This window comes from Nicotiana tabacum, chromosome 6 (assembly GCF_000715075.1).
Source record: "Nicotiana tabacum cultivar K326 chromosome 6, ASM71507v2, whole genome shotgun sequence".
Taxonomy (NCBI): domain Eukaryota; kingdom Viridiplantae; phylum Streptophyta; class Magnoliopsida; order Solanales; family Solanaceae; genus Nicotiana; species Nicotiana tabacum.
In genome coordinates, this window is record NC_134085.1 from 56199263 (window position 1) to 56227256 (window position 27994).

Genomic DNA, 27994 nt, shown 5'->3' on the forward strand with positions numbered 1-27994 from the left:
TGGTGATCATAGGCATATACCACTTCTGGTAGTTAACAAAATATAATTACAATGAGATATACGAAATATAACCACTTCTGGTGGTTGTATATTTCTTGCAAACTCTGCTGGAGTATAAGTGGATCTAACAATGTCATCCACTTTATAGTTTCCTATGCAATATTACTCTTCTGGAGTAAAATTAAAATCTTAATTCGAAAACGAGTAAGTGAAAAACGAAACATAAAGATATACAAATTATAGTGTTTTAAAATTCATAAAATGCTCCAGAATCTCGTCCAATGATTATGACTCACTTACTAGGTTCCTAAGTACCTTTTTTATTTTATTTTAATGGCAGTAGCACACATAGCAAGTAAAACGCATAACTTATCTTTGATGGTGTCTGCTAGACCCATCATATCAAGATGAATTCCAGCATCAAGCACCCAAGACACGTAGCTTTTACCCGATATATCCAATACTACAAATTCACATTTAGAAAGATTTGGCATTATTTACAAAAAGAAAGTTCGTACCATTGATACTTTCAAAGTATTTGCTCGAGATGGCAGAGTCTCGTGCTGATAACGTGTTATAAAATAAAGACTATAAAGTAAAGACAAGTATAGAGAGAAACTGATATATTATTCGAATTCAAACTGATGTACATAATGAACTGAAATCTCTTCTATTTATAGAAGAAAGGAAGCTGCTGTGTAAGCTGCTACTACAAGCTGCTGTGTAAGCTGCTACTACAAGCTGCTGTGTAAGTTGCTACTACAAGCTGCTGATTAAGCTGCTATGCAAGCTGCTGTGTAAGCTGCTACTGCAAGCTGCTACTATACCAGATATGGATAATCTTCTACCTAGGGTAATGTTTATCCATAACCGGGTAACTAAGTGATAAGCTTCTTCAGGAAGCTTATTTCCAATAGAGTACTAAATAGATAAACATATTTACGGTGGAGTCTCATATGGATAAGCTTCTTCAGGAAGCTTATTTACAACAGAGTACTAAATGAACATACATAATATAATATATTTATAACATTTTTTTTTTTGGGTAAATATGAATATGGTGTTTTAACATCACGTGATCCGTTTTTGTATAAAATCGTACACCATTTCTTTTATTCTCAAAACTGGAATAGATCCCTCTAAACGGCTCCTTGAATAGTTACTGCGGCATTTTTTTCCCCAACTCCAATCCAAGCTTCATATTTTTCGCGAAATACCAGAAGACAAGACATCGTATGTGTTAACTTTATGTTAAATTGCTAGTATCCTCTCTATTGAAATGCAAAATGGACTCCTCATGCTTGGATTATTTGATTGAAATTAATAACAGAACGCTGGGTTTCCTTTTGCCTTCTCTTAGGGTTTAGGGTTTGTTTGATTAAGAAGTGGAATATTCTTTAATAATTTTGAGCTATTAATTTGGTAAACAACTTTTTTGGGTCGATTTTAATTACAATTTGGATTGCACCAATAATGAGTTTCCCTAATAAATTTCTAGTACTTTATAGACCTAATTTTGAAGTCTTGGAAAAGTTTAATTGTTGAACTCTGACTTGTTTGTATTACTATCTGCATGCATGTGTGTGTCAATGTAGTAAAAAAGGAGCTTTTTTTTTTTGTTCTTTTTTTTTTCTTCTGTATGTAGGTCTTCTTCCACTTAGCTTAATGTGCTTTATGTTATATATATTTTTTTTTAATGTTTTTTAATCTTTTTGTTCCTGGAACTTCATTTCTTGCAGAACTTCATTTCTTTCCAGACTGAATATACTGGTTTTATTAAGCAAGAGGTAACCTTTGTTTGTTTGGAGCATATAATGAAATCCTTTTGAAATGCACCAGTACGGGGTTTGTCATGGAGGGCATCTAATGCTATATTTTTCATATTTGATTTAATGCCGCTATATTTTGTCTTGAGATTCTTTTGGTAAAATATGGCATGGCATGCTATGTACTTCTGCACTGTGTTTTCTATCATGTTATCCATTGTTTAGGTTGATGGTTGTATAACATGAAATTTTATCTTTTGGCATGTTTTTACATATGCTTCGACATATTGCATAAATATTCTGATGTGAAACCACTGATGTTTACCAGGGTTGCTTCTGATTTGGCCATCCTGCCATGGCTAATAATTCTCACTTCACTGCCATGCAGGTATCCCTTCCAGAAGAATCTTTTTCCCTTTTCCTAAAGTTAGAAAATTTCGGTTTAATATAAAATTCTTATGCATTCTCTGGTATTTATACATCAAATACTTTGGTATCTCTGGTACATTGAATACGTTGGTGTCAAAATCTGTGTATGTAGAGAATAAGGTTCTACCACTTTTTGTATACCACTTATATACCGGAATTTTCCTCCACTACATCAATGAATGTTACTTTATCAGAAAATGCTTCTCGGAAGGCATAGTAGTTGCTGAATGGAGGTGTGCCAAGGTATAATGAATATGCAATCTGTATCATTCATACATGTGTGTGTGTGTGGGAGAGAGAGTGAGAGAGATTTTGTCTTAATAACAAAAATGTAGTCTTTCAATAGTTTTGTTTGAAATCTGTTATGAGAGCAACTATCCTAGGCCTAATCCTCTTTACTAATTTTGTAAGAATCTTACGCCTTCTCTATCAGTAGAGTCTTCTGCCTTGACTTACATATGTCTAGACAATATACATTTTTTTCTGATAAGGAAAGAAAGGTACTCCGTTGCTGGGGATTGAACCTCGGTCACCCACGTGAGGCACTATACATAAATGGAAGTACGTTCTTCTAAAGTCTTCCTGAGTATTGCTCCTGGAGAATTTGTTTGTGTCTTACATGTGTTTACTATTAACTTGAATTTTGTTGCTATGAAACTAACCCTTATTAACAAAGAGGTGACGTGGTTTGTCAGTCTGCTCTGTTTACTTTGGTGGTGGATATTTAGAGTAAGAATGATCTGAAAACTGATGTGCAGTAGGTAAAAGAATTGGTTGAGATTCTATTATCACGTTTGCTTTCGGTTTTCGTCTTTTACTGACAACATTCTTCTCCTGGATAATATTGATTGCAGAGATCTGTCCCTATCATTCTTCAGTCATATTTTGAATCTATTACAGTTAATAGTTGAGACATCTGTGCTGCTGTTAGTGTCTCTACGAGCATAGAGAAGTTGAGGATAGCTTCCATTAAGGACTAGTAGGTTGATCTGTTTTCTTTCTGCTTTCTTCTTGATGGGGCTGCCTTTAGAGGATACCTCTGATTTCATACATTTAGGGACCAAGTTCTGGAATGGAACTCCTAGAGGCTTTCTGATTGGAAATTACTTCATTATTTTCCCTGTTGTTTGCTTTGGCTTGTTGCTTTACTCTTCCAGTTTGATAGTCAAAATATTTCTTAATATTTATCCTTATAAGAGTATGGGTGATGCATGTTCTTTCTAAAATGGATTGCCAAAAGGAGGAGGAGGAGGAGGAGGAGGAGGAGTTCCTATTCCAATCCTTGGATGTTTCTCCTTAAGTTACTAGTTTTCCCTGTTAAAAATAGATATTTGTTGGGCAAATAGCATTTTTAGTCCCTGTGTTGTTGCATTTTTCCTAGTTTAGTCCTTCTGATATGCGTCGAAGCACATTTAACCTTCATTAAGCAATGTGTATGTTTTTAGTCCTTAAACTAATGGAAGCCAAACAAATAATGGACTGTTAACTCTACAAAGGGCAATTCGGTATTCCGTGTTACTTTCAATGCAAAAACTTAAGACAAGAAAAAAAACCCTATTTATGTGTTTTAATTAGATTATCTGCCATTACAAAGAAACCTTTCCTCTCCCTTTCTTGTAGAATTCTTCAACTGAAGACTAAGAACTTTCCTGAAATTCAATAGTAGTGTTTGTCTTCCATGTACTTAACAATTGCATACGGGACTTGAACTTCCTTTTCCATTCAGAGCCAACAGAGACTCCTTGATTATCTGCAATATTTCCATCTTAATCTTAAGAACACTGAAATTGCAATCTACAAAATCTTAATTCACCAAAATTGGCAAATGAAAATGACGAGCTGAGCAAAACTGAAAGAGTAACACCATATGAAATACTAGTGAATGTGAAAGTAGCGAAAAAAATGGAGGTTTTCCTGAGGGTAAGGAGAATGAATAATAAACTCGGCAAGTTTCTGGGTTCTTCTCATTGATATAACAGGCTTTTTCGTCGCCAGATGCTGCTCGTTATCCTTGGAAGCCTCTGCCTGCGGCTGCTGCTTGACGGTGGGGGTTCTCCACTTCTCCGGTTGCTCCCATGAATTTTTGTTCTGAAACTATGTAAGATTTGATTAAATGTAAGCTCAGATGACCTTTGCATGCTTAAACGAGATAGAAACAGAACATGACAATAACAAATGCAAAGTGTAGTCTTGAGTGTTCAATGTTGCTTTTCAACTTATTGCCACGTCTGATGACTAACCCACCAGAATAGAATACAAGAAATAATTTATGGAGTACAAAACAAGGGAAAATTAGATGCCTGAATTTGTTGTCCTTAATGTTTAACAGCCCATAATTTTGTTTGATGTTTGTTAGTATAAGGACACACACACATTGCTTAATTGAAGGTCAAATGTGCTTCTTCGCATATCCAAGGACTAAAAAGTAATAATGCAATAACACATGGACTAAAAATGCTAGTGGCCCTATTTTTTAGTAAGGTAATTAATTTTAATTTATGTAAGGGAAATCCCCATATACAAGTAGTATACCCAAAAGTAGAGCAACTTAGACCTAAATATGTTTCTCTACAAAAGTCAGCTAATCATCTATACAAACAAGGACCTTATGGGTGTACCAAAAAGGAACTAGAGACAGGAGGCTGCTCCTTACATGTACAAAATCATCGTCGACCCCTTCAAACACTTTCCTATTCCTTTCCCTCCAAACTACCCACATAAACACCTACTGGAACTACATCCCATGCCTTGGGTCTTCTCCTCCTTCTTCTGAAAGCTCAGATGTACATTGCCTCCTTTACTGTTCTTGGCGTGACCCATTGTACTCTTAAGCAGTTTAGGACCTCCCACCATAGGCGCGTAACTACTTGACAATGTAAGTAGTAAGTGGTCCACATCTTCTCCTGAACAATTACACATATAGCACCAGCTAACATGTATGATTCTCCTTCTCAAATTCTCGGCAGTCAATATTGCTCCCTTAGCAGCCAACCACACAAAGAAGCGACGTTTTTTGGGCGCCCTTGGCATCCAATCCAAAAAATGGGGGGAAGTCTACTTCATTCCTTACTAGGAGTTTGTGATAGAATAATTTGACTGAGAACCGTCTATCCCTCCCCTTCTCCCATATCCAACTGTCAAGTAGAAGGTGCAATGCATTCTGTTTGTAAAGTAGTTCTACTTTTTGCATCACTTGGACATCAGTTTGCTTTCATTTTTCTTCTGTCTGACGGTGCTTTCCGTCCATCCCGTTTTAGTGTAGATTCCTTTTCTTCTAAGTTTAGATGAGAGTGAGGTGGACGATTTCATGTATTCTTAGAAAGTTCATTTTCTGGCCAATTCTCAGTGTTAATTTTCTTGGAAGGTTTGTCATAAGTTAAAAGATTCAGTACTCTGCAATTACCTGGGAAAGACAAGCAGAGCCCTTAACGGCTGATTTGGACATTGTGGCTCAAAAGTAGAAAGAACTAGTTGGCTTGGATAGGTGTATCAATGGATAGTGGATGGGTTGGAATGAGACTATGTCAGATGGTTATTAAAAAGTAATCATACCCTTGTAGAATAACAACTCCAACTCAATAAACTACCAGTGAGTTGCATCTTAACTAGCTTAGCTGAAGTCTCACTAATATATTCTAGTTTTTTCCTAGTTTGACAAAATTTTTGCATTAAAAGATGTGTTTCTTGTAACCCGAAAAGAAAAGACACTTTGGCCATCAGAAGCAGTTGAACCCAAGCCTTTAGGTAAAGATGCTTATAATTTTGTCCATTCTGGTCAAGCTCTATGATAGGCCATATGTTTGCTATCTGTCGTTATTCTCATTTCAAGCTTTGTATTGATTAGATGATGACTGGGGTTGAGCCACACCAGTTATTTTGTACACAATTTTACACCATTTTATTCTGATTTATCAAAACAAGAATAAAGTTTTCATGCTACTATCCGTTTTGTCTCCCAGATTCAGGTCTCGTCCTTCGAATTAATTTAGGCAGTTGTGCATGGATACTCTCAACATTGGTGCAATGATTGGAATTTCAACTAAATGTGATTGAAAAGTAGTTATATTGCTGATTTCATCTGTTCTCTCTTGCATGAATGTTGGTTGAGAAGCCTCCTATACCGCCTTTGGCTGGTCCTCAAGGTCCTCATCAGGGTGCTATTCCATCCATGTCGCTGCAGGTAAAGTTTTTTACGTATTTTGGGGGCTGGGGTGGAGGGATAAATGGTGTTTGACTATAGAATTGCTATGATAATTATGTTTCCCACGTTTAGCAGTTCCAGCCTATGCTTCCACCCCAGCAGGCACAACCATATGTTTCCGGGCCATCTCAACAGTTTCAGCCACTTGGACATACAAATGTTGCAATGCCTCCTCAACCTTCACAAATCCAATTTCCTCAATCAATGCAACAGGTTGCTGGTAGACCTGTAGTAGGAGGACATAGCATGCCTCAAGGACCACCTACTCCCCATGATTTTCAGCGAAATAGGCCTGTCACTCCTGTTCAAGCACCATTTCAGCCAAATCTTCCAATGTCAAATAACCACATGCCTGGTGCAGGTGGCCCAACTTTGCCATTATCTTCTTCATATAATGTAAGACCTTGAGAAGAGCTCTTGCGGTTATTGTTTTATTAGTTTTCAATGTTTTCTTTCATCATATTGTTGAAATTCATCATTTCTGTTGCCATCTTCATCTTGTGGGAAACAGCAGGTAAATGCAGATTCTTCCAGCTCCCATTATCAGATGCAGATACATGATCATAGTTTTCCGTCAGGGGGACAACCCTGGATGTCAACAAGTAATCATAATGTGAACTCTGTGACAAATATGCAGAAGACTGGGGAACTAGCAGCCCACTTGGCTGTTCCAGTGAGAATTCAATGTGTTTAATTGTTTATGTTTCTATCTGTTTCAATGTTTTTAATATATTTTGGGTTTCAGGAAGCTGTTTATGGGGTTGACTCTGTTGAGACTGCTCTGTCAGATTGGATTGAGCATACTTCTCGAAATGGGAAGAAGTATGTGATTACCTTCTTTTCTTGTTTTTAATTCTTGGTAATATGTTAAGGTTAATGGGTGTGCGTAATGGCTAAGAGAGTCAAATTCAATTCTATGATACTGCAATTTCTGTTGAGGCTACTCCGTCAGATTGGATTGAACATACTTCTGGAAATGGAAAGAAGTATGTGATTTCCCTTTTTGACTTGGTTTTAATACTTGGTAACATGTTAAGGTTAATGGGTGTAGTCACTAAGAGAGTCAAATTTTCAATTCTATGATACTCCAATTTTTGATAAGCAAACGTTTAAGATTTCAGTGAATGTACTGATATAAAACATTGCTATACAGGAAAAGGTGTGGAAAAGTATTAGCTTTTCATCCAGATCCAATCATTTATAGTTTGAGTGCTCTAGACACTAAAAGAAGAGCATGCCGAATTTGACTTATCGGAATCCTTGCTTTTGGATTATATTCACCTAGGTTACTCATAAGAATATGACGTTCAATTCCCTAGAACACGTGTATTTGAGAGTCATTAGACCTTTGGTTAATAGTTCAGTTGTTCCTAGAGGAATTCACTCTGGGCATCCAAAAAAAGGGAGGGCTGTATCAGTGCCTGGGAGAATTATCCATCCCATCAAATAGAAGCTGATGATGTGAACTTAGAGCTTTTATCCCTCTTTCTAGATCGTCTTGCTACGCTCCATCTGTCAAAATGTTAAATGTGCTGCATATCTCAGATGTCTGCTCACCAGGAAAGTTGACAGTTAGCACTTCCTTTCCTCTTTAAGACTCTTCAATTTCTCGCCAAATTGTCCACATCATTGCTGGAAATGTCACTTCCCAAGCAATGTCTCTATTTCTTCTTGTAATTCTGTCGTGAATCTGGAAAATGGTTCTTCATGTTTCCTTGCATACTCAACTGATATCTCTCATGTTTAGCATCTTATTCCATGCCCTTGCTACAGTGTAACTTTGAGAAATAAGTAGAAGAGTTTGGTGAAATGCATCAAAACAATATCTTACGCCTGAATGCTTCTATATGCACTCTTTACTATGTTTTTTTAAAGGTAAAATAACTTTATTATGATAGGAATTAGTTTGGAAAACAAGCTGTATAACCATAAAGTAGAAAATCCACAAAAAAGATGATTCTCTATAAAGGATACACAATCTCCTTGCAAACTGGATTCTAATTGGTGCACCAAAAAGAAATTAGAGGTAATATTCATCAATGTACACAATCACTTTCTATCCCTTCAACAACTCTCATATTTCTCTCCCTTTAAAGGAAGGACATAAGAGCTAGTGGAGCAACATCCCACACCTTTGTCTTCTCTCCCTTCTTCTGAAAGCACAACTTAATATTGCCTCCTTCACTGTGCCTGACATCCTCCATTGTAGCCGAACCATTTCAAAATCTCCCTTCATAACTGATATGCCACATATAATGCAAACGGCGATGATCTATATCTTTACACGAAGTGTTATACATAAAAAACCAACTGACATATGTAATCCTCGTTCTAGTTTCGCTGTTGAGATCACTCCTCTTACTGTCAACCAAGACAAAAAACATACCTTTCTGGTGTCCCAGCCAAATTGATAGATACAGGGATGCTAGTTCTTCTCTAACCAAAAGCTTATGGTAATACGATTTAACTGAGAGCCTCCTGTTGATCCCAAGCCCATCTCCATTAGTCCTGTTTGACAAGCAATGCATTTACCTTGTAGAACATTTCAAATAGGCTTTCAAGTTCATCTATCTCCCAATCTTGAAGACACTCCTCCTATACTTCAAGTCCCATTGAATTCCTCCTCATGCATCCTTCTTACGCGTTGTTCTGTCATTTCTTTCCGTAGATGTTTGGAAATGTGTGAATCAACCACACCACATGTGCTGCCAAAAATTGCCCCTAGTTCCATCCCCAACCCTAAATAGGACATATCCGTTGAACTCGTCCCATCCCTTCATAATATTCCTCCACAGGCTGCTCCCAAAAGGAAAATGTGTTTTAAGTCCTCGGCCCCATCCACCTTTCATGTTTTTCCGCTATTACCCCCTTCATAGAGCTTGTTCCTCGATCTCAAATATCTATGTAGAGCCTTGCTGAAAACATGAAGATCTATCCGTGAGGCCTCCCCATCTCTTTAGTGTTGTTACTCTCTCCCATTTGACTAAGTGAAGCTTCGGAGCCCCCTTTCCTTACTCCCATAAGCAGTTCCTTTGGAGTCTCTCTAATTTATATGAATACTAACCAGTGCTTGTAGCGGTGACATGAAGCATGTCGGAATAGTCGACAAAGCACTCTGTACTCCCTTCCTCCCTTTTGACAAATAGTTCCTCTGCCATCCTGCTAATCTCTTTTCAACTCTTTCAATCATCACTTTTCACATTGTTTGGTCCTTGTTAGACGCACGCAAGGCACACCAAGATGTATAGTGGGTAGAGCTCCAAATCGATATGGTCCACTGCACCGCCCACTTACATGATCTCATACTTTGTGAGGTTTTATCTTCAAATCTTGGTACTATCTCATACCATATTGGGTTAATGTCTGCATCACAAACACTAATGTGTTGTCTGCGAACAAATAGTGGGTAAATTGGCTCCCATTACTGTCAAGAAGTCCCTCAAGTATCCACCTACAACTGCTTTGTCCATCATTTTTGTTCCAGTAGTATCAAAGTCAATGTGCCCTGCAGTCTGAGTCCCCTCGGACTGCCAAAGACACCGCATGGACTGCCATTCACCGCAACCAAGTTCTATCTGACTATTGATTAGCATAACTTGATCCACCTCAATCAATGAAGTTATTTTGACCCCAATTTACCATCATACATCTTTTACATGTGGATTCATGCTAGTAGGTATTGCTAATTCAGCATCTTTTAATGATCACTTGCCAATCATGATTGCTATTGTTATTATATTTCCTATGGGTTTATCACTTCAACCAATTAATAACTTTCTTACAATTCTGCAATTGATTTGTAGATATTATTATAATCGAAGGACAAGAATCTCTAGCTGGGAGAAACCTCTAGAGCTGATGACAGAAATGGAGGTGAGGTCACTTGTCAGCCAGCTTTTAGTCTTTTGCTTTATGCAAGTAGTGACGGTTTAGTTTTATCCAATTTCTTGTACTTAAAAAAAGTTTTATCCTATTCTTGAAGTATGAAGCTTCAACACTCTTTCTTTCCTGAACATCTGTGATTTCTGCATAATGTTCGGAGAGAGAGAGAGAGCAGATCTCTCTGATCTTGCTATACTATGTAGTCTTCATTTGGATATTCATTTGCCTTTTGTTTCCAGTATAGATATAAAAGATTTTGTATTTTCCACTATCGTTCTAAAAGATGTGTGTTAAGCATATGCATTACATGATTATTTTGGGCCATTTTTTTACCAGCAATTTTTTTGTCTTGATTAATGTAATGTCATTGTCACTCTATAGCTAGATGGAGAGTGGAAACTTGATGTAAGACTGAGGTTCTCTCTTCTCATTCTGGTTTACAGAAGAGTAGTTTGGCTAGTTGGGAGATTTTTGGACTTTGATTGTTTAAGGTGAGGGACAAATATTAAGGGACTGAGAGCTGGAGGTATAAGGAAGTCTGAACACTTACAAAGCAGTAATGTTGCTATTCAAAGCGTAAAATTGTATCCTATTGAAATAAATATGCACAAAACATGGAAGAAGTAAAAAAGTAGAAGATTGATAATTTAGGATTTTGCCAAGACCCCAAAAATTAATCTGTTGAGGATGGTCCCAAACCACAAATAAACTTTATAAACTTTTGGAAATTAATTCAAGTGTTCTAGGACTTAGTTGAAAAATAAATGGATATACGAAGCAACAAGTTTCTTTGACTAGTACTTTAAGATGAGGCTACACAATGCACATTTTCTTTGGATCTATTTGCCTAAATATGTGTCATACAATGAGAAACCATAGGTGTCCTGACTTTCTTCTTTTTGGAGGGAACATATGATATATCCTCGGAGTTACCTTCATTCTTTGTTCCTAAAACTTGAGCAATTAACTGTTGTTGTGATGTGCAGCTTATAAACTAGAAGATCAAACAATAAATATAGAAGTTACCGATATATGAAAAATAACCTGCCAAGTTTCATTAGCTAGCTCGCATTCTGGCGCATGTGCTTTTAGTTCTTTGTATCTTAATATCAGTAGGTGTGCTTAGATTAGGTTTTCTTTTAAGAGCTTGACTTCCTTCCTCTAGTCACTCTGATGGGATTGTTTAAATGTGAGGAAATCTCGTTATTTCCTTCTATTGTCAAAGAGAAACTATGGAAAAGTGTCAAAATTTGTTGGAGTTGTAAGGACAAAGCGCGGTGAAGTATGAGCTTTAGCAAAGAAAGACGCCAATCAAGAATATATACAAATAGTTAATTATTTGCAGAATATATCTAGACCCCCTTGAACTTAGTACATTTTGTTAATTTTGGTTCTAATTACTCCCTGAACTTCGCATTTGATAGCCTCGACCCTCCAGGATGCTGATGTGGCTAAAACCATAAATACACTCTCTTATAGGCCATGGATGGGAAGAAAAAGAAATTAGCTTTCAAGTGGGGTATTTTCCTGTGAGAAGGCACGGGAGAAAATATGATATATTGATATTGTGTCTTCAATACAATACAAGAGGTCCTTATTTATAGCTACACTATACAAGGACATACTACTCCTATTCCAATGTGGGACAAGACTACATTATATACATATCTAACACTCCCCCTCAAGCCGGTGCATTCACATCATATGTACCGAGCTTGTTACACATGTAACTAATACGAGAACCAGTAAGATACTTAGTGAAAATATTTGCTAGTTGATCATTCAACTTTACAAACTTTGTAACAATATCTCCTGAAAGTATTTTTTCTCTGACAAAGTGACAATCGATCTCAATGTGTTTAGTCCTCTCATGGAACACCAGATTTGACGCAATATGAAGAGCAGCTTGGTTATCACACACTATATCCATCCTGCTGATTTCTCCGAATTTTAACTCCTTGAGCAACTGCTTGACCCAAACTAACTCACACGTTGCCATAGCCATGACCCGATATTCCGCTTCGGCGCTAGATCGAGCAACTACATTTTGTTTCTTGCTCTTCCACGAGACCAAATTACCTCCTACTAGAACACAATATCCAGATGTAGATCGTCTATCAGAAGGTGATCCTGCCCAATCAGCATCTGTGTACCCAACAATCTGCTCGTGGCCTCGATCCTCGAATAGTAATCCTTTGCCTGGAGCTAACTTTATATACCGAAGAATACGAACAACTGCATCCCAGTGACTATCACAGGGAAAATCCATAAACTGACTTACAACACTCACTGGAAAAGAAATGTCAGGTCTAGTCACTGTGAGGTAATTCAATTTTCCAACCAACCTCCTATATCTCGTAGGGTCTTTAAGAGGCTCCCCCTGTCCAGGCAGAAGCTTAGCATTCTGATCCATAGGAGAGTCAATAAGTCTGCAACCCATCATTCCAGTCTCCTCAAGAATGTCTAAGGCATACTTCCGCTGTGAAATAACAATACCTGAGCTAGACTGAACGACCTCAATACCTAGAAAATAGTTCAGTCTGCCCAGATCCTTAGTTTGGAAGTGCTGAAAGAGATGTTGCTTCAGATTAGTAATACCATCCTGATCGTTGCCGGTAATAACAATATCATCAACATAAACCACCATATAAATACACAGATTCGGAGCAGAATGCTTATAAAACACAGAGTGATCAGCCTCACTACGAGTCATGCCGAACTCCTGAATAATTGTGTTGAACTTACCAAACCAGGTTCGATGGGACCGTTTCAAACCATATAGTGACTTGCGCAATCTGCATACACAACTACTAAACTCCCCTGGGTTGCTCCATATAAACTTCCTCGTCAAGATCACCGTGGAGAAAAGCATTCTTAATGTCTAACTGATAAATAGGCCAATGACGTACATCAACCATGGACAAAAAAAGACGAACATATGCTACTTTAGCCACGGGAGAGAAACTATCACTATAATCAAGCCCAAAAATCTGAGTATATCCTTTTGCAACAAGACGAGCCTTAAGCCGATCAACCTGGCCATCTTGGCCGACTTTGACGGCATAAACCCAATGACAACCAACAGTAGACTTACCTGCAGGAAGAGGAACAAGCTCCCAAGTGCCACTCGCATGTAAAGCAGACATCTCGTCAATCATAGCCTGTCGCCATCCAGGATGAGATAGTGCCTCACTTGTAGACTTAGGAATAGAAACAGTGGACAAAGAAGATATAAAAACATAATGAGGTGACGACAGACGATGATAACTTAGACCAACATAGTGGGGATTAGGATTAAGTGTGGACCGTACACCTTTGCGGAGTGCAATTGGTTGACTAAGAGGAGACAAGTCCGCAGTAGGTGCAGAATCTGATGCAGGACGTGAATCACCTGGGCAGCTGTAGAAGGTTGAACTAGATTATGTGGAGGAATTGGACCTATAGGTGATGAAACTGGAGCTATAGATGGTGGAACGGGAGCTATAAGTGGTGGAGCTGGAGATGTGGAGGAAGATGGATGAGAGATAGTGACTGAATCTCCAAAAGAAGAGATTGGTAGTATCTCAGAAATATCTAAGTGATTACCTGGACCTGTGAAGTATGATTGGGTTTCAAAGAAGGTAACATCAACGGACATAAGGTACCGCTGGAGGTCAGAGAATAGCATCGATACCCCTTTTGCGTTCTCGGGAAACCAAGAAATACGCACTTAAGAGCACGGGGAGCTAACTTATCTGTTCCTGGAGTAAGGTTATGGACAAAACAAGTGCTTCCAAAGACACGGGGTGGAAGAGAGAACAAAGGTAAGTGGGGAAACATAACAGAGAATGGAACTTGGTTCTGGATAGCTGAAGATGGCATACGATTAATAAGATAGCAAGATGTAAGAACTGCATCCCCCAAAAAATGCAACGGAGCATGAGATTGTATGGGTAGGGTACGAGCAGTTTCAATAAGATGTCTATTCTTTCTTTCAGCTACCTCATTTTGTTGAGATGTGTACAGACAAGATGTTTGATGAATAATCCCATTAGATTTCATAAACTGCTGAAATGAGAAAGATAAATACTCTCGGGCATTATCACTACGAAATGTGCGAATAGAAACCCCAAATTGATTTTGAATTTCAGCGTGAAAGGTCTGGAAAATAGAAAACAACTCAGATCGATTTTTTATCAAAAATATCCAGGTGCACCTAGAATAGTCATCAATGAAACTAACAAAGTAGCAATCCTAAGGTAGAACTGACCCGACTAGGATCCCAAACATCTGAATGGACTAAAGTAAAAGGTGACTCTGCTCGATTATCAATACGTCGAGGAAAATGAGAGCGAGTATGCTTACCGAGCTGACAAGACTCACACTCTAGAGCTGACAAGTGAGATAAACCAGGTACCATTTTCTGAAGTTTTGACAAACTAGGATGTCCCAACCATTTATGTAATAAATCTGGTGAATCAGTAACATGACAAGTTGTTGAAGGAAGACAAGATGTGAGTCCATGTGATTTAGCAAGGATAAGGTAATAAAGTCCATTTGATTCACGCCCGGTACCAATGATCCGCCTTGTACTGTGTTCCAGTACAAAAACATGGTCATTAAGAAATAAAACGACACATTTAAGTGATTTGGCTAGGCGACTAACAACTATGAGATTAAAAGGACTATTAGGGACATAAAGAACCGAATCTAAAGGTAAAGAAGGAATTGGGCTTGCTTGACCTATTGCAGTTGCCATAGTTTGAGACCCATTGGCCATTGCGACTCTTGGAAGAGATTGAGAATACGAAATAGTAGTGAAAAGAGATTTGTTACCAGAAATATGATCCGATGCACCTGAATCAATGACCCAAGACTCAGAGGATGAAGATTGAGAGACACAAGTCACGCTATTACCTGTTTGAACAACGGAAGCTATCTCAGAAGATGTGTGCTTACCTGCTTTGTACTGAAGAAACTCAAAATAATCCACTAAAGAAACCATCCGACTATTCGAAGTATCGGTTCCCATGTCGCTACAATTAATAGTAGTAGGGTTAACTTGAAATAGTGAAAATTAGTAACTCCTTTGGGAAAACTGAAGAAATCGCTGAGAAAACACTGTTTACACCAGGAAAATAGAACACTGTTCTGCGCCGGAAAACACTGTTAACGCCGGAAAAATATAAAAGTGGTCGGAATTTGGTGTAACCTGAATGGGTAGGCTCGGAATTGCAAGAGGAACAATCTGTCCTGAAGAATCGTCGCCAAAAAATGGCCGCAAGGTGGCCCACGCGACGTCAGAACTTCGCCGGAAAATTTTCTTCCGACCGCTACACTACCGCCGGAGATTTTCACTGGGGTTTGGTCGCCAGACAGTGACTACTCTTGTGGTAGTGTTGGATTTTGCACAACACTAACCGAGACAAAGCAGACGCAAAACAACTTTGAAAGTCGCCGGAAAAAAAGGGTTCCGGTGACTGATTTTACTTCCCGGAATCGCTGGAATTTATGCACAGCGATAAATCTCTCATGATAGCTCTGATACCATGTGAGAAGGCACGGGAGAAAATATGATATATTGATATTGTGTGTGATGCAATACAAGAGGTGCTATTTATAGCTACTCTATACAAAGGGGATACTACTCCTATTCCAATGTGGGACAATTACATAGCTATCTCTAACATTTACATAGCTATCTCTAACCACATAATAAAATACAATGATTTATTTGTTCCTATTGTATTTCTCCTTGTTTCTTCTTAATATACATGGCGTATTTTATGCCAATTGTGTTTGTTTCCTCTTTAGATAAAATGGTTATTTGTTCCAACTGTGTATTTCCTCTTTTTTCTTTTCAGGCCAAATCAAACTCCATTAGTTGAGCTAAATAAAAAGAAGGTTTAGCCAAAGCAATGGAGTTCAAAGAGTGTACTTTTTAGAGAAAGAAAAAGATTGTGTATTTTTTCCTCATGCAATAGCTATTTGTTTTAACTATTTATTATTTTTTTGGGTCAAATTTCTAAAACTTTTGGTTGGAATTTAATTATTTTTTTGCCAAAGCAATGGAGTTCAAACCATGTATTTTCTAGAGAAAGAATAATTTCTTTTTTTCATGCAATAGCTATTTGTTTCAACTATATATTTATTTTTTTGGGGTCAAATTTGTAAAACGTTTGATTAGAATTTCATTATTTTTAGCCAAAATAATGGAGTTCGTTTGCGTATTTCTTTTTATTTCTTCTTTAGATGCAATATTTTTTTTGGTCAAGTATGTAAAAATAACTTAGACTAGAATATCATTATCTTTAGCCAAACAAAAAAATTGTAGCCAAAACAATGTTGTTCTAAGTTTTTTTTTTACATATATTGCCCGAAAAAGATGATCCATGTAATTGGTGGGTTTAAAAGGGTAAAAAAAAAATACTTTCAAAGATTGTCTTTGCCTTCAAAAATAGAAAAATTCATTATAATTCTAAACGTTTTTGCTAATTTTTATACTTGGGGTGTTTGGTATAAATGAAAAAATGTTTTTCAACTTTTCCATGTTTGGTTAGCTTAAATGTTCTAAAAAAATATTTTTCTCCTTACCCCACTTGTGGGATTCCACTGGGTTGTTGTTGTTGAAATCATTTTTCTCCAAATGGAGGAAAATGGAATGACTTCCCTACCAAGAGGAGGGAAAACATTTTCCAAGGCTCTCTTTCAACTTTCCCCATCCCACCCTTACCCCCCCAATCCACACCCTTGCCACCCCCTATCCCCGGAGCCTTGACCTACCACACTGTACCTCGACCTCGCCCCGACCTACCCCCACCATGGCACCCTCCGCCCACCCTCTAACTCCCCGCCCTGACCAACCTCCCCCTCCATGGCCCACTGCCTACTTCCCCTACCCAATTTGGTCAAGGGCAACTTTCAAGTGGAGGGCAAACGTAAACTGTCTGGACCTATATTAGCCCAAACATTAAACTTGGGATAAATATTAACAATTTCCTAAAGTACATGTGTAAATATGATCATTTTCTTTTCTAATGATTCTGTTAGCTGAATTGAAAACAAGGGCAAATGTGTGCCAGTTTTGTAATGGCGAGGGTATGATTGACCCAACTTTAAAGGAGGGTAAAAGTAGACCATTTCACAAACGACAAGGGCAATTTGGGCCTTTTCCTTTTTTTCTTTTGAAGTTTGGCAGAGGATATCAATAACATCCGACTGGTGTTAATGTCAGTGTTTTCTTATTCAACATTTGAATTTGCATGTTTTCTTTGGTTTTTGATTATAGCTTGTTTGAGGGCTGTCTTTCTTGATGCATATGTTATTTTGACCCACTGCACGCATGCTTCCATGTTCCATCCTAGACTGTACAGCTGGAAGTTACTGATATCTATTCCTGAGATACGGTATGTTCAGCTTTTTGACTTGACCTGCTTCCATTCTGTTTTCATTGGGGACAGAGGGCGGATGCATCAACTGACTGGAGAGAATTTACAAGTCCTCAGGGAAAAAAGTGTGTAACTTATATAGGTTCTTCTTGTCCTTGTTCTAGTTGGTCTTTACTTTTGTGTCTTATTTATGCATAATGCTGATTGCTTTGATTATTCTCTACAGGTATTACTACAACAAGGTTACTAGAAAGTCAAAATGGAAAATGCCTGATGAAGTCAAGGTGATATTAAATTTCAAATCCAATATGGATTTTTCATTGCTTTAAATTGCATGATAAAAAAAGAGGAAAATATTCTGTTTTGTTGTATCTGTTTCTCAAAAATCTATTATTTATGCATCTACAGTTGGCTCGTCAGAGTATGAAAGTGGATTTAGTCAAGGGATTGGGAAAAGAAAGGGACAGTATTTCACACGCTTCTGATTTTGGATCCATTTCTGGTGTGAAAACATCACCCCTCAGTGCAAATGGTTCACCAGTCTCAGCACAAGGAGCTATGTCAAGCCCAATTGCTGTGGCACCAGTTTCTAACTTACCAACTATTGTGGCTTCAGAATCATCAAGTTTATCTGGTAATATTTCTTCCCTGACGATTGGTGCAGTCGAAATGCAGAATTCTTTGGAACCTGCCTCGCCAGCTGTTGCTACTTCAGAGAAAAATGGAACAGCAGTAACCTTGGAAAATTCTGTTGCAACACCAGTGTATGCTAGAAAGATTCATATCTTTCAGATTGAATTTGCCTCTGGCTTGTGTTGCTATCATATTTGGACTTCAATTTTTGCAGGACTAGTTCTGAGTTTCCTTCAGCTCAGGACTCAGTAGTGTATGAAGATGGAGTTTCTCTGGAAAATACGGAGGTACTTTGCCTTTTTGAAATAATTATGTGATTAGGTAAGTACTAGTGGTTAAAACCCTAAGAAAGCTTTTATTAGCTGGATGTTGATCCAACAATGTACTGCAGTTGTTTGTCAATTGCTAACAGGTGAAGATTATGCTCCGATGAGTTTTTCTCTTTTGTACTTTGTGCTTGATGTTGCGCCTTAAATGCAGGAAGTTAAGAAAGATGCTACGGTATCTGAAACAGGAAGTGCTACTCCATCAGAAGAGAAAACAGTTGAGCCGGGACCATTAGTTTATGAGAGCAAAGCGGTAAATTTAATTGTTCTTCCGTTTTTCTCCCTTGGTTGTATGTTCTGAAAATTTCTCTTACTCCTATTCTCCTGTTTAAGTATCTGAGCTTTATTGCCTTGAGTTATTGCTTACGTTGCATGTTATGATATCCTTTTGCATATTGTCTTCAACTCTTGGCTGCTAAATTCAGGAGGCAAAGAGTGCATTCAAAATTCTTCTGGAGTCTGCAAATATTGGGTCTGACTGGACGTGGGATCAGGTTTGTTACTTGCTTTGTTTTGTGCATGCCGAATAATTGAGGAAGATCATTTGATATGAATTGTATTTGTCAGGCAATGAGAGCAATAATCAATGACCGGAGATATGGTGCTCTAAAATCTCTTGGTGAGCGGAAGCAAGCTTTTAATGAGGTATCTCTCCTAGTAGGCATTTGATGATGATGCAGTTGATGGAAAATTTTCCCTTTCCAGTTGATGTTTTGGTTACATAACAAATATCTGGAATGGGTCAATTGCTGCTTCAATGTTTCAGCATACTGTACTTAAAAAAAGATAAGATCTATAGCTTAATATGTAAGTTCTGTGTTCTGTTCCAGTATCTAAGCCATAAGAAAAAACTGGAAGCTGAAGAGAGACGTATTAAACAGAAGAAAGCTCGGGAAGATTTCAGGATAATGTTAGAAGTAAGCGAAATGTTCTTTTTATGATTTTCTTTTGTGAGTTTCTTCCATTTGATATATCTGAATGTGTAAGACACTTGGTATATTTCACTTATTTAAAAAACGATTTGATAATTTTCACAACAATTGCTGTTATTTTTCAATCTTCCACAGGAGTGCAAGGAGCTGGCACCATCTACAAGATGGAGGTTTGTCTTTCATTTGTAATGCTAAGTTGTATGCTGCTGGTTTTCTGTTCTTGATCATTGTTTGTATTTTTTGTGTACCTTGAATTTGCTCCATCATTTGTGCAAGTTCAGTTTGATCCACTAACTATCTGCTATTGGTTATTCAGTAAGGCAATCTCCATATTTGAACATGATGAACGTTTTAAAGCTGTTGAACGAGCAAAAGATCGTGAGGACCTTTTTGAAGATTATATGGAGGAACTTGAGAAAAAGGTGAATCTTCTTCCACATAGTTAGTAAAGGAAGGCACTTACAAGAAGTTTTGGATTGCCCTTGCGTCGATCAATTCTTCTCTGCTTGTATTTGTTAGAATCCAGCATTGGTTAAGTTGCAGGCTGTAATTTCCTTGTATGATCTTGGACAAGCCTCACTAATTGAGTTAGCCTTTCATGTTGAGTTAGGCACAAGCCACAAGGTCCATTTTCTTAAACATGGTATTAGAGGCAGATTTATTCTGATGCTAGACTATTCAATGTTAGCCCACCAAGGTTACTCAACACCCCAAAAGTGTCCAGTCTTGGGTGTGCAATTTATGTGTTAGAATCCCACATCGGTTCGGCTTATGGGTAGTAGTTTCCTTTATATGGTCTTGGACAATCTTAAACATGGTTTAAGAGGCAGACCTATCCTGATGCTAGACTATTCAATATTACCCACGTAGGTTACTCGATGCTCTGTCCAGTCTTGGGCATGTGATTAATGTGTTAGAATCCCTCATCAGTTAGGTGTATGGACTGTAGTTTCCTTATATGGTCTTGGACAATTCTCCCCACCTTAGCTTTCAGAATTGAGTTAGGTTCTCGGTTCATTACCTTAACAATATTCATTCCATTCCCTCTGCAAAACGTCTTTTAATTTGTTACCCTTTTTTTTGGTATAAAGAGGGAAAAAATAAGTGTTTTTAAAGTTTCAACTTAAAATCTAGTGTTCATTGAATAAATTTTAAATGGGTTCTCAAGGGGCGACAGCATTTTAAATTTGTTCACCAATGGATTCCAATTTAAACAGACTTTATTGGTATTTTGCACACACTTTCTTATCTTCACTCTTCCGTCTTTCCTGTATTGAGTGTAATTTTGCTTGAATCGAAACCATGAAACGCTTCTTTCTCCCTCCCTCTGCTGCTCCCTTTCGCCCCAAAAAATAGAAGAAGTGGTCTGCTTTAAAGAGAAATTTTATCTTATTACTTTGTACTGAACCATTTTTAGGAGCGTGCAAGGGCATTGGAGGAGCAGAAGCGCAACCGAGTGGAGTATTTAGAATTTTTAAAATCCTGTGACTTTATTAAGGTATTTGTCCTAGTGGAATTAGCATCAGTTCCTATATTATGTTTTTCCATTTCCAGGAGGTAGAGCTTTCTTTTGTTGCTGACTTCTTTTGTTCAGGCCAGCAGCCAGTGGCGGAAAGTTCAGGACCGCTTAGAAGATGATGAAAGATGCTCTTGCCTTGAGAAAATTGACCGTTTGGAGATTTTCCAGGTAGTTCTTATTTTTCTTACACAATTTTTTTTTAACATCTCATTTTTTAAGCACCAGGATTGAAGTTATGTTGCAACCTTTTTTTTTCTTGTTCTTTTTCTGTACATTAGGAATATATACGTGATTTAGAGAGGGAAGAGGAGGAGCACAGGAAACTGCGGATGGTATATTGTTAATTGGACTCTGGGGTTTTCCATTAAGTTTACCTTTTGAGACTTCGTTTTATCTCTTTCTTACTGAACATATACCACGGATTCAAATAGGATGAAATGAGGAAAGCAGAACGTAAAAATCGTGATGAGTTCCGAAAACTGATGGAAGAGCATGTTGCTGCGGGAATACTTAATGCAAAAACTAACTGGCGTGATTATTGCATTAAGGTTATTAATTCTTTCTTACTTTCCCTGAGAGTGATTATATTCATTAATTTCCTTTTTGTTTTGTGTTCTTTTTGAATTTCATAACCAAGAATTTCCTTCTTTATTTTTTGTGCTTTCAGGTCAAAGATTTACCTGCATATCTGGCTGTCTCATCAAATACCTCAGGGCCAAAAGCAAAAGACTTATTTCAAGATGTTTTTGATGAGCTGGAGAAACAGGTGAACATAGGTTGCTAATATCTCTCTAAGTAGTACATTGGCTCACAAATGTATTGGTGAAGTTTCTTATGGCGTGGGAGATATGTTTCATGTGAATTTCTGTGGATGATAGCATTTTGTTTTTTATTGTTGATTAGTATTACCAAATCATGCTTAGTTCGGCCTAATATCAAAGAGGAAAAGGAGGTACTGATGGAAATAATATTGTAGGATATGGAATTTAGAGGTTAGAGAAAAAGGACTATACTTTTGTGGCACAATTGCTATGTGAAAAGGTGTGCACACAGATTTTCTTTTTATAAGGTTTTCATATTCTTTCCACTAGACAAACACAGATTGAATTTACAAACTGAGTGTTCTGCAGAGATCATGGTGCCAAACAACCAAATTGATTTTTTAAAGCAAGCAAGGACTAAATTGGTGATATATCTGTCAACTACAGTTTGTAACGGGATTTATTAAATCAGCCGTTAGAAAATTTTCAATCTGAAGCATTTTAGTCAATTACCAGTTGAAGCCTGACATGCCTCCACGATCTTCTCTGTTTGCTCTTCTATCAGAGACAGAATCTCCGACAGATTCTACTAGTGCAAGCTTCATGATATAAACTTTGCTCTTTTCTTGAGAAGCATAAACTAGAGGGAAGGCTTTCTTAAAGAAAACATAAACTACAGCGTTACGTGTATTTTGGGTGATGCATTAATATTTAGTAGAAGGTTACTAGTACTTAGAGTGATCCATTGATATTTAGTTGTCATTTCTGATGATATGATCACCTGAATGATGCACCTTAGCACATCTTTGGATGGCACTCTAGCTTAGCATTACAAGTAGTTGCATACTGGAAGAACTGCAAGTTCTTGTACAATGTTTCAACAACTCTCTCCTCCACCCTATTGTATGGAAACGTTATCTTGTTACGCAAGCGCACCTGTAGGTGCATAGTGTCTGTTGGGAGAAATTTTGCTTTTGAAATATCATTGTAAATGGGCCTTAGTTACTGAAAATATGTTTGACTAGCATGCGTGTCAAAAAGAAATGTCATTGTGAATGGGTTAGAATAATTGCTTTAACAAAAGGAATCTTACAAAGAAACAGTATCAGCTTGATACTGTTTTTTCTAATAAAATCTTACCTCATCAAAAAAGAAAATTTCTTTAACAAAAGGAGGCCTTACTTAAAGAAGATATGTTCGGCTAGCATGCTTGTCAAAGTCTGTCATTTGTTCATTGGGAGGATAATTGCTGTATTTTGGATTATCTGAAGAACCTTGAAAAGTTGATTTCAATAGCAGTTTTTGAAGTCCTCAAGTCCCTAGAAATTTTGGGAAGTTCTTTTTATGCAATTCCCAACACAGAAGAATCTTTGCAGGAAAAAGGGTTTAGGATCTTACATACTTCCCAAAATGCTTATTAGATACAAGTTTAAAAAAAAAATTTGATATATCAAAAGACAACGGCTGGGTGTGGATAAGAAAGGAGTATACATGTGAGAAGACTTGCTTTCTATAAGGCGATGTTAACTGTCAAACATCAATTGTAATCCAAAGGTTATGGAATTATTAAGCTATCATATAGCCAAATTGTATAACATTTACACTTCTAAAGAGATGAAGAATGCGTTATATTGGTAACATCTAGGGTCAAAGCATTATGAATTCATGAGAGGCAGTTACCAATCTTAAACTCCTTATCAAAGAAAAAGAAAACCATTGGTAAAGAAATGGAAGGAGAATTTGGACTAGAGTTATTCTCTCGGAAATGATTAGATGTTTCATTTCCTATTCTATAAGACGCAATAGGGGAAAAAAAAAGGTTAACCTGCTAGATGAATTTTATGTCTCACATGATTATTGCTTTTTACTTTGCATTCACTCATTTGTATGGAGGCCATATTTCCTTGGGATTTGGAGGTAACCAATAACTACTTCCCACTAGAGAAATTTCACTTAGAAACCAAGTTCCTAAACTCAAGCCTCTTTTGGCCTTTGGCTAGACACTTCTACTAACTAAAAGATATATTCTTTTATTTTCTGCCCCTTCCTAAAAGAATTCAAGTTAATGATCAGATTTATCCGTATTTATCTCTTTGCTTGATGAAAGAGGTCCATGCTGGTATCCTCAGCATAATAATGATCATGTTCCCACTCTCCTTCAATGATTGAATTTTGTCATAATTTCTTAGATGCGCCTTCGAAATATAGTCAGATGTTGACATCCTTTTTTTTCTTTTGAGATAAAGATGCCGACTTCTATGCTTAAAGTTTGTATTACTGTTAACGTACAGAACTGATTCTTGTTAACAGAGATACGGTTCAATAATTTTTGCTTTTATCCAAACTGTGGTGCTTGATTTTGCCTTCAAATTCAACCTGATCAATGCAATCAAGTCAACTGCGTTGTGGTATTTCAGATGTCCTAACAAATGGAGAAATGATGTATTCATGACAAAAATTTCATGCCATCATCCTGCTTGTTATTTATAGACTTAATGGTAACTCAAATGCATGGACAAGGCTCCATATAATATCCTATTTTGGTTATCTTGCTGCAGTATCTTGATGACAAGTCACGCATTAGAGATGCAATTAGGATGGCTGAGGTAACCATTACCCTTCATATTTAACCACTGCGGTGCTTTGGCTAGTACCTAATATTTTTGCTGAGCCTCTGTTTTCAGATAGGACTGACATCAACCTGGACGCTTGAAGATTTTAAGGTTGCAATTTCAAAGGATATTAGCTCTCCACCAATATCAGATACCAACTTAAAGGTCTAATTATGGCTAAGACACTGTATATTCTGTTCCACATCGAACTTTTGTTAGAATTGAGTTTTAAGTGAAACTAAAGAGCGCTCTTTCACTATATAAATCTGTATATATTTGTCTCCTTTTTGTGTTTGGTGAGGTGCTGAGTAAGTTGATTGGACTGAGTGGTAAGGCGTAAGGGGTACTTCCATGTTATGTTTCATTGGAAGCTGGTCACTTTATGAAAGCTAAATTGGCAACTCCTAGGTCGTCAGTCAGCTGGGCTTAGTGTCATTTTTCATTAGTATCAGCCACAAGCCCACAACTTATACCGTATAAAATTTTGCATCTTTTGATAATGGAGTTAAAAGAAGACTTGTGCGTCGGTTAACAAGTAAACCTGAAACCTTCTAGCAAAAAGGCGAGGACCACGTTGATCCAACATTTGGTGTTAGTTTCTGCTTTTACTGAAGGCTATTTCCTGAAAAGAGCTGCAGAAGAGTGGGTCATTGGAATTGCTAGTTTTAATGTCATCCGCTAATGCTGGAAGGTTTTTGCTTCTATTGTCGTGCGACCATTCCCATAGTTACTTTATTTCTTTCCTGGACAGCGGTGCTTAATATTACACCTACAGCACATATCTCAAGTTGCTTAATGCAAAGCAGTTTGCCTTGTTTCTGTTTTTTATGGTTAGATGTACATTAAGTAATAGCTATAGAGGGTTAGAGTTTTACTCTACAAATTTGGTGAAACAACATAACTGGATGATATCAAAATTATTTTGTATTTTTGTAATGGGGATATTCTCATTCTTCAAATATCATTTGGGTGTTGGAAATTCTTTATGTTCATGGTTTAAACCTATAATCTATGTACTCGGGAATTGCAAGGTATCTTATCGAGGACTTATGCTTAGACAGTTGGTTGGCTTCTTGTATGCTTACGGTAAACTTTTAACATTTCAAAACCTTTGTAAGGTACTTTGTTAAAAAATAGCCATATTATATGAGGGATTACTCCAAAAAGATGATAATAGTACTTTTAAAGAACTTATCCCCCTTGCCTTTCCAAATGGAGGAATAAGAAGTCATACACGGACTATGTTGCATCTTCTGCCATGCTTCCTTTCAAAACTTTCTGCTCTATGCTTTTGGACATGCCGAGTCATTGAGTATTGAAGTTGCTTGTTTCATCCAAACAGTTTGTCTTTGAAGAGTTACTGGAAAGGGCCAGGGAGAGAGAAGAAAAAGAAGCTAAAAGACGTAAACGTCTAGCAGATGAATTCTATGAACTTCTGCATACATCAAAGGTATAGTAAACAGTTTATAATCTCTCACATTGCAACGATCCCATGACGTTTTCCTTAAAACAGTATATCTATTTTGCTCTGATTGCAGGAAATTACTGCATCATCAAAATGGGAGGATTGCAAATCCATCTTCGGAGATAGGCACGGAGCTACTTTGGCTTTTATTGATCTGGAATTAGTAATCATTACTGCAAGGATCATATCTTTGGAAACTCTGATAATTGATATTATTTTCAAAAACTAACTCCAATATTCTAATCCCATTAATTCACATACTTCTAAAAAATAACTTAGAATAGTCAATATGATGAATAATATGTTGCTTATGTTCCTCAACGTTTAAGTTGGCTATGTCTTTTATAGTATAGCGTGAATTACCATTTCACGAAATCACTTTTAATTACTTGTCGCTCAAAGGAAATGGGTTGATATCAATTATTAGTTGTTTCAACACCGAGAGTTTAATACCTAGCAGTTACTAGTTTTTTCATTTCTGATATTTGTGGATTGTTTCTAGATCCCAATGAAGTAATTATTATGATCTCTACTTTTAACTTGTCTATCCTCTTTTGCTGTAACAAAATGCTTTTGATATTTAATAGTCTTCTTTACTCATACTCTCACATTCTCATTATGTCGTAACATTGAATGGATTATTTTTGCTGTTATTATTTTACAGAATAATGGGCGAAGAGAGCTTTCTTCTGGAAATATTTGACAAATTCATTAGTGAACTAAAAGAAAAGGCAAAAGAGAAGGAGCGGAAGCGGCAAGAGGATAAGGTACTTGACTTACTACAAACCCTTATTCTCCTCTCGCTTTCGTATTTTGGGTTATAGATGTGGTATGGATGTGATATTGGTTGATATGGATTGTCTTCTATTTTCTTTCTGAAAATTTTAGATTCACCCTTATTGAACCATAAGATTCTAAGGAGTTCTCTTTAAACCTATGTGTCTTGGACTCATATGTGGGTATCCGGTACGGGTGGGGATCTAGAGGTCAGATTCTGCATTACATAAATATTTGGATTTGGGGGTATTCCGAGTGCGGATACGGGTGCTGAGATACAACAAATAAATGTATATTGCGACATAAAAAGGATATATTCGGTTAATTTAAGTTATTGAACTGAAACAAATAAAAAATTACTTCTTTATAAACGCCTAATATTTTATTTGTAAGATATTGCGTGTAATAGCAAAGGATTCTCATACTCTATGTATACGACATAAACCCAAAAATTAGGCCTATTAACAAATCAGTATATACATCTTGGTCATAGATGTAGTCAAAGCATCCAAGGTAAGCTGACTAGCGTTGAATTATGGCTCTGCAGGCAAGAAAAGAGAAGGAAAGGAAAGATAGAGAAAAGAAGAAGGAAAAGCATAGAAGGGATAAAGACAGAGGGGATAAAAGCAGAAAAGAGAGGGAAAGAACCAAGAAAGATGGCACAGACAGCGAGAAGGCTGATACATACAGTTTCGAGGAGATCAAAAGGTTAGGAAGTGACAGAGATAAGAAACACCGCAAGCGGCATATGAGTTCCTTTGATGACAATGAAAATGAGAAAGATCATTCAAGAAATTCTTACAGACATGATAATGATCATAAGAAGTCAAAACAGGTCTGATATCATCTTTGAAAATATCTGAAGATTAGGGAGAAACTTTCTAATGCATAGAGCTTTGATGTAATAGGTCGACCAGCACGTGTGGAGTTCTGAAGTTAATTCTGAGGGCCAGCATAAGAAACAAAAGCGAGATCATCGGAGTGGTTCTCTTAGGGATGGTGACAATGAGGATCATAAAGATGGGGAATTTGGTGAGGATGGAGAAGTTCGGTAGCTTTTTTGCTCTCAAAATGACCTTTTATATGTTCATTTTGTTGTGTAAATATAAAGTAGCAATGATATATTGTCCCCTCCCCCACCTTCCCAAAAAAGAAAAAGGAAAAAGGACTTGATGATAATGTTATTTGGCAATTGATTGTAGTTGCAGCAAAGTCAATTCTTGTTTTGGTTTAGATATTTTACAAGCAGATGTTCTGGTGGCATTATTTAGCTCAGGAATATAATTTGGAAGGTGCTGATTCATGCATCAACTTCTTTTATCCT

The 27994-nt window shown here is 37.2% G+C and overlaps 1 protein-coding gene across 11 annotated transcripts; it reads left to right on the forward strand.

Annotated features, from left to right (window-relative positions):
• The first annotated feature begins 1097 nt into the window (after positions 1-1097).
• Positions 1098-27990, forward strand: LOC107800638 (pre-mRNA-processing protein 40A). Of its 11 annotated transcripts, none has more exons than XM_075254759.1 (30): positions 1098-1233; positions 1740-1787; positions 2095-2154; positions 6307-6375; positions 6469-6792; positions 6908-7069; positions 7142-7218; positions 10200-10269; positions 17718-17770; positions 17872-17929; positions 18054-18409; positions 18493-18565; positions 18759-18857; positions 19030-19098; positions 19172-19249; positions 19435-19521; positions 19672-19706; positions 19853-19958; positions 20954-21034; positions 21131-21223; positions 21334-21387; positions 21487-21603; positions 21723-21821; positions 24375-24422; positions 24501-24593; positions 25771-25878; positions 25967-26019; positions 26558-26660; positions 27218-27505; positions 27579-27990. In XM_075254759.1, the coding sequence occupies exons 3-30, from the start codon at positions 2122-2124 to the stop codon at positions 27723-27725; spliced, it is 3033 nt and encodes a 1010-aa protein (XP_075110860.1). In that variant the 5' UTR covers positions 1098-1233; positions 1740-1787; positions 2095-2121; the 3' UTR covers positions 27726-27990. The 11 variants fall into 11 exon arrangements, with proteins under 11 accessions (XP_075110860.1, XP_075110864.1, XP_075110862.1 ...); XM_075254763.1 differs by having other exon boundaries at positions 6911-7069; XM_075254761.1 differs by having other exon boundaries at positions 6472-6792.
• Positions 27991-27994: the final 4 nt, after the last annotated feature.

What these genes read in the sequence shown, in the direction of transcription:
- LOC107800638 (XM_075254759.1), top strand. Translation starts at nt 2,122, where the DNA reads ATGGCTAATAATTCTCACTTCACTGCCATGCAG. An exon ending in TTCCATCCATGTCGCTGCAG is followed by an intron (nt 6,376 to 6,468) that starts GTAAAGTTTTTT and finishes TCCCACGTTTAG; the next exon opens with CAGTTCCAGCCTATGCTTCC. An exon ending in TGGAGGAACTTGAGAAAAAG is followed by an intron (nt 19,959 to 20,953) that starts GTGAATCTTCTT and finishes AACCATTTTTAG; the next exon opens with GAGCGTGCAAGGGCATTGGA.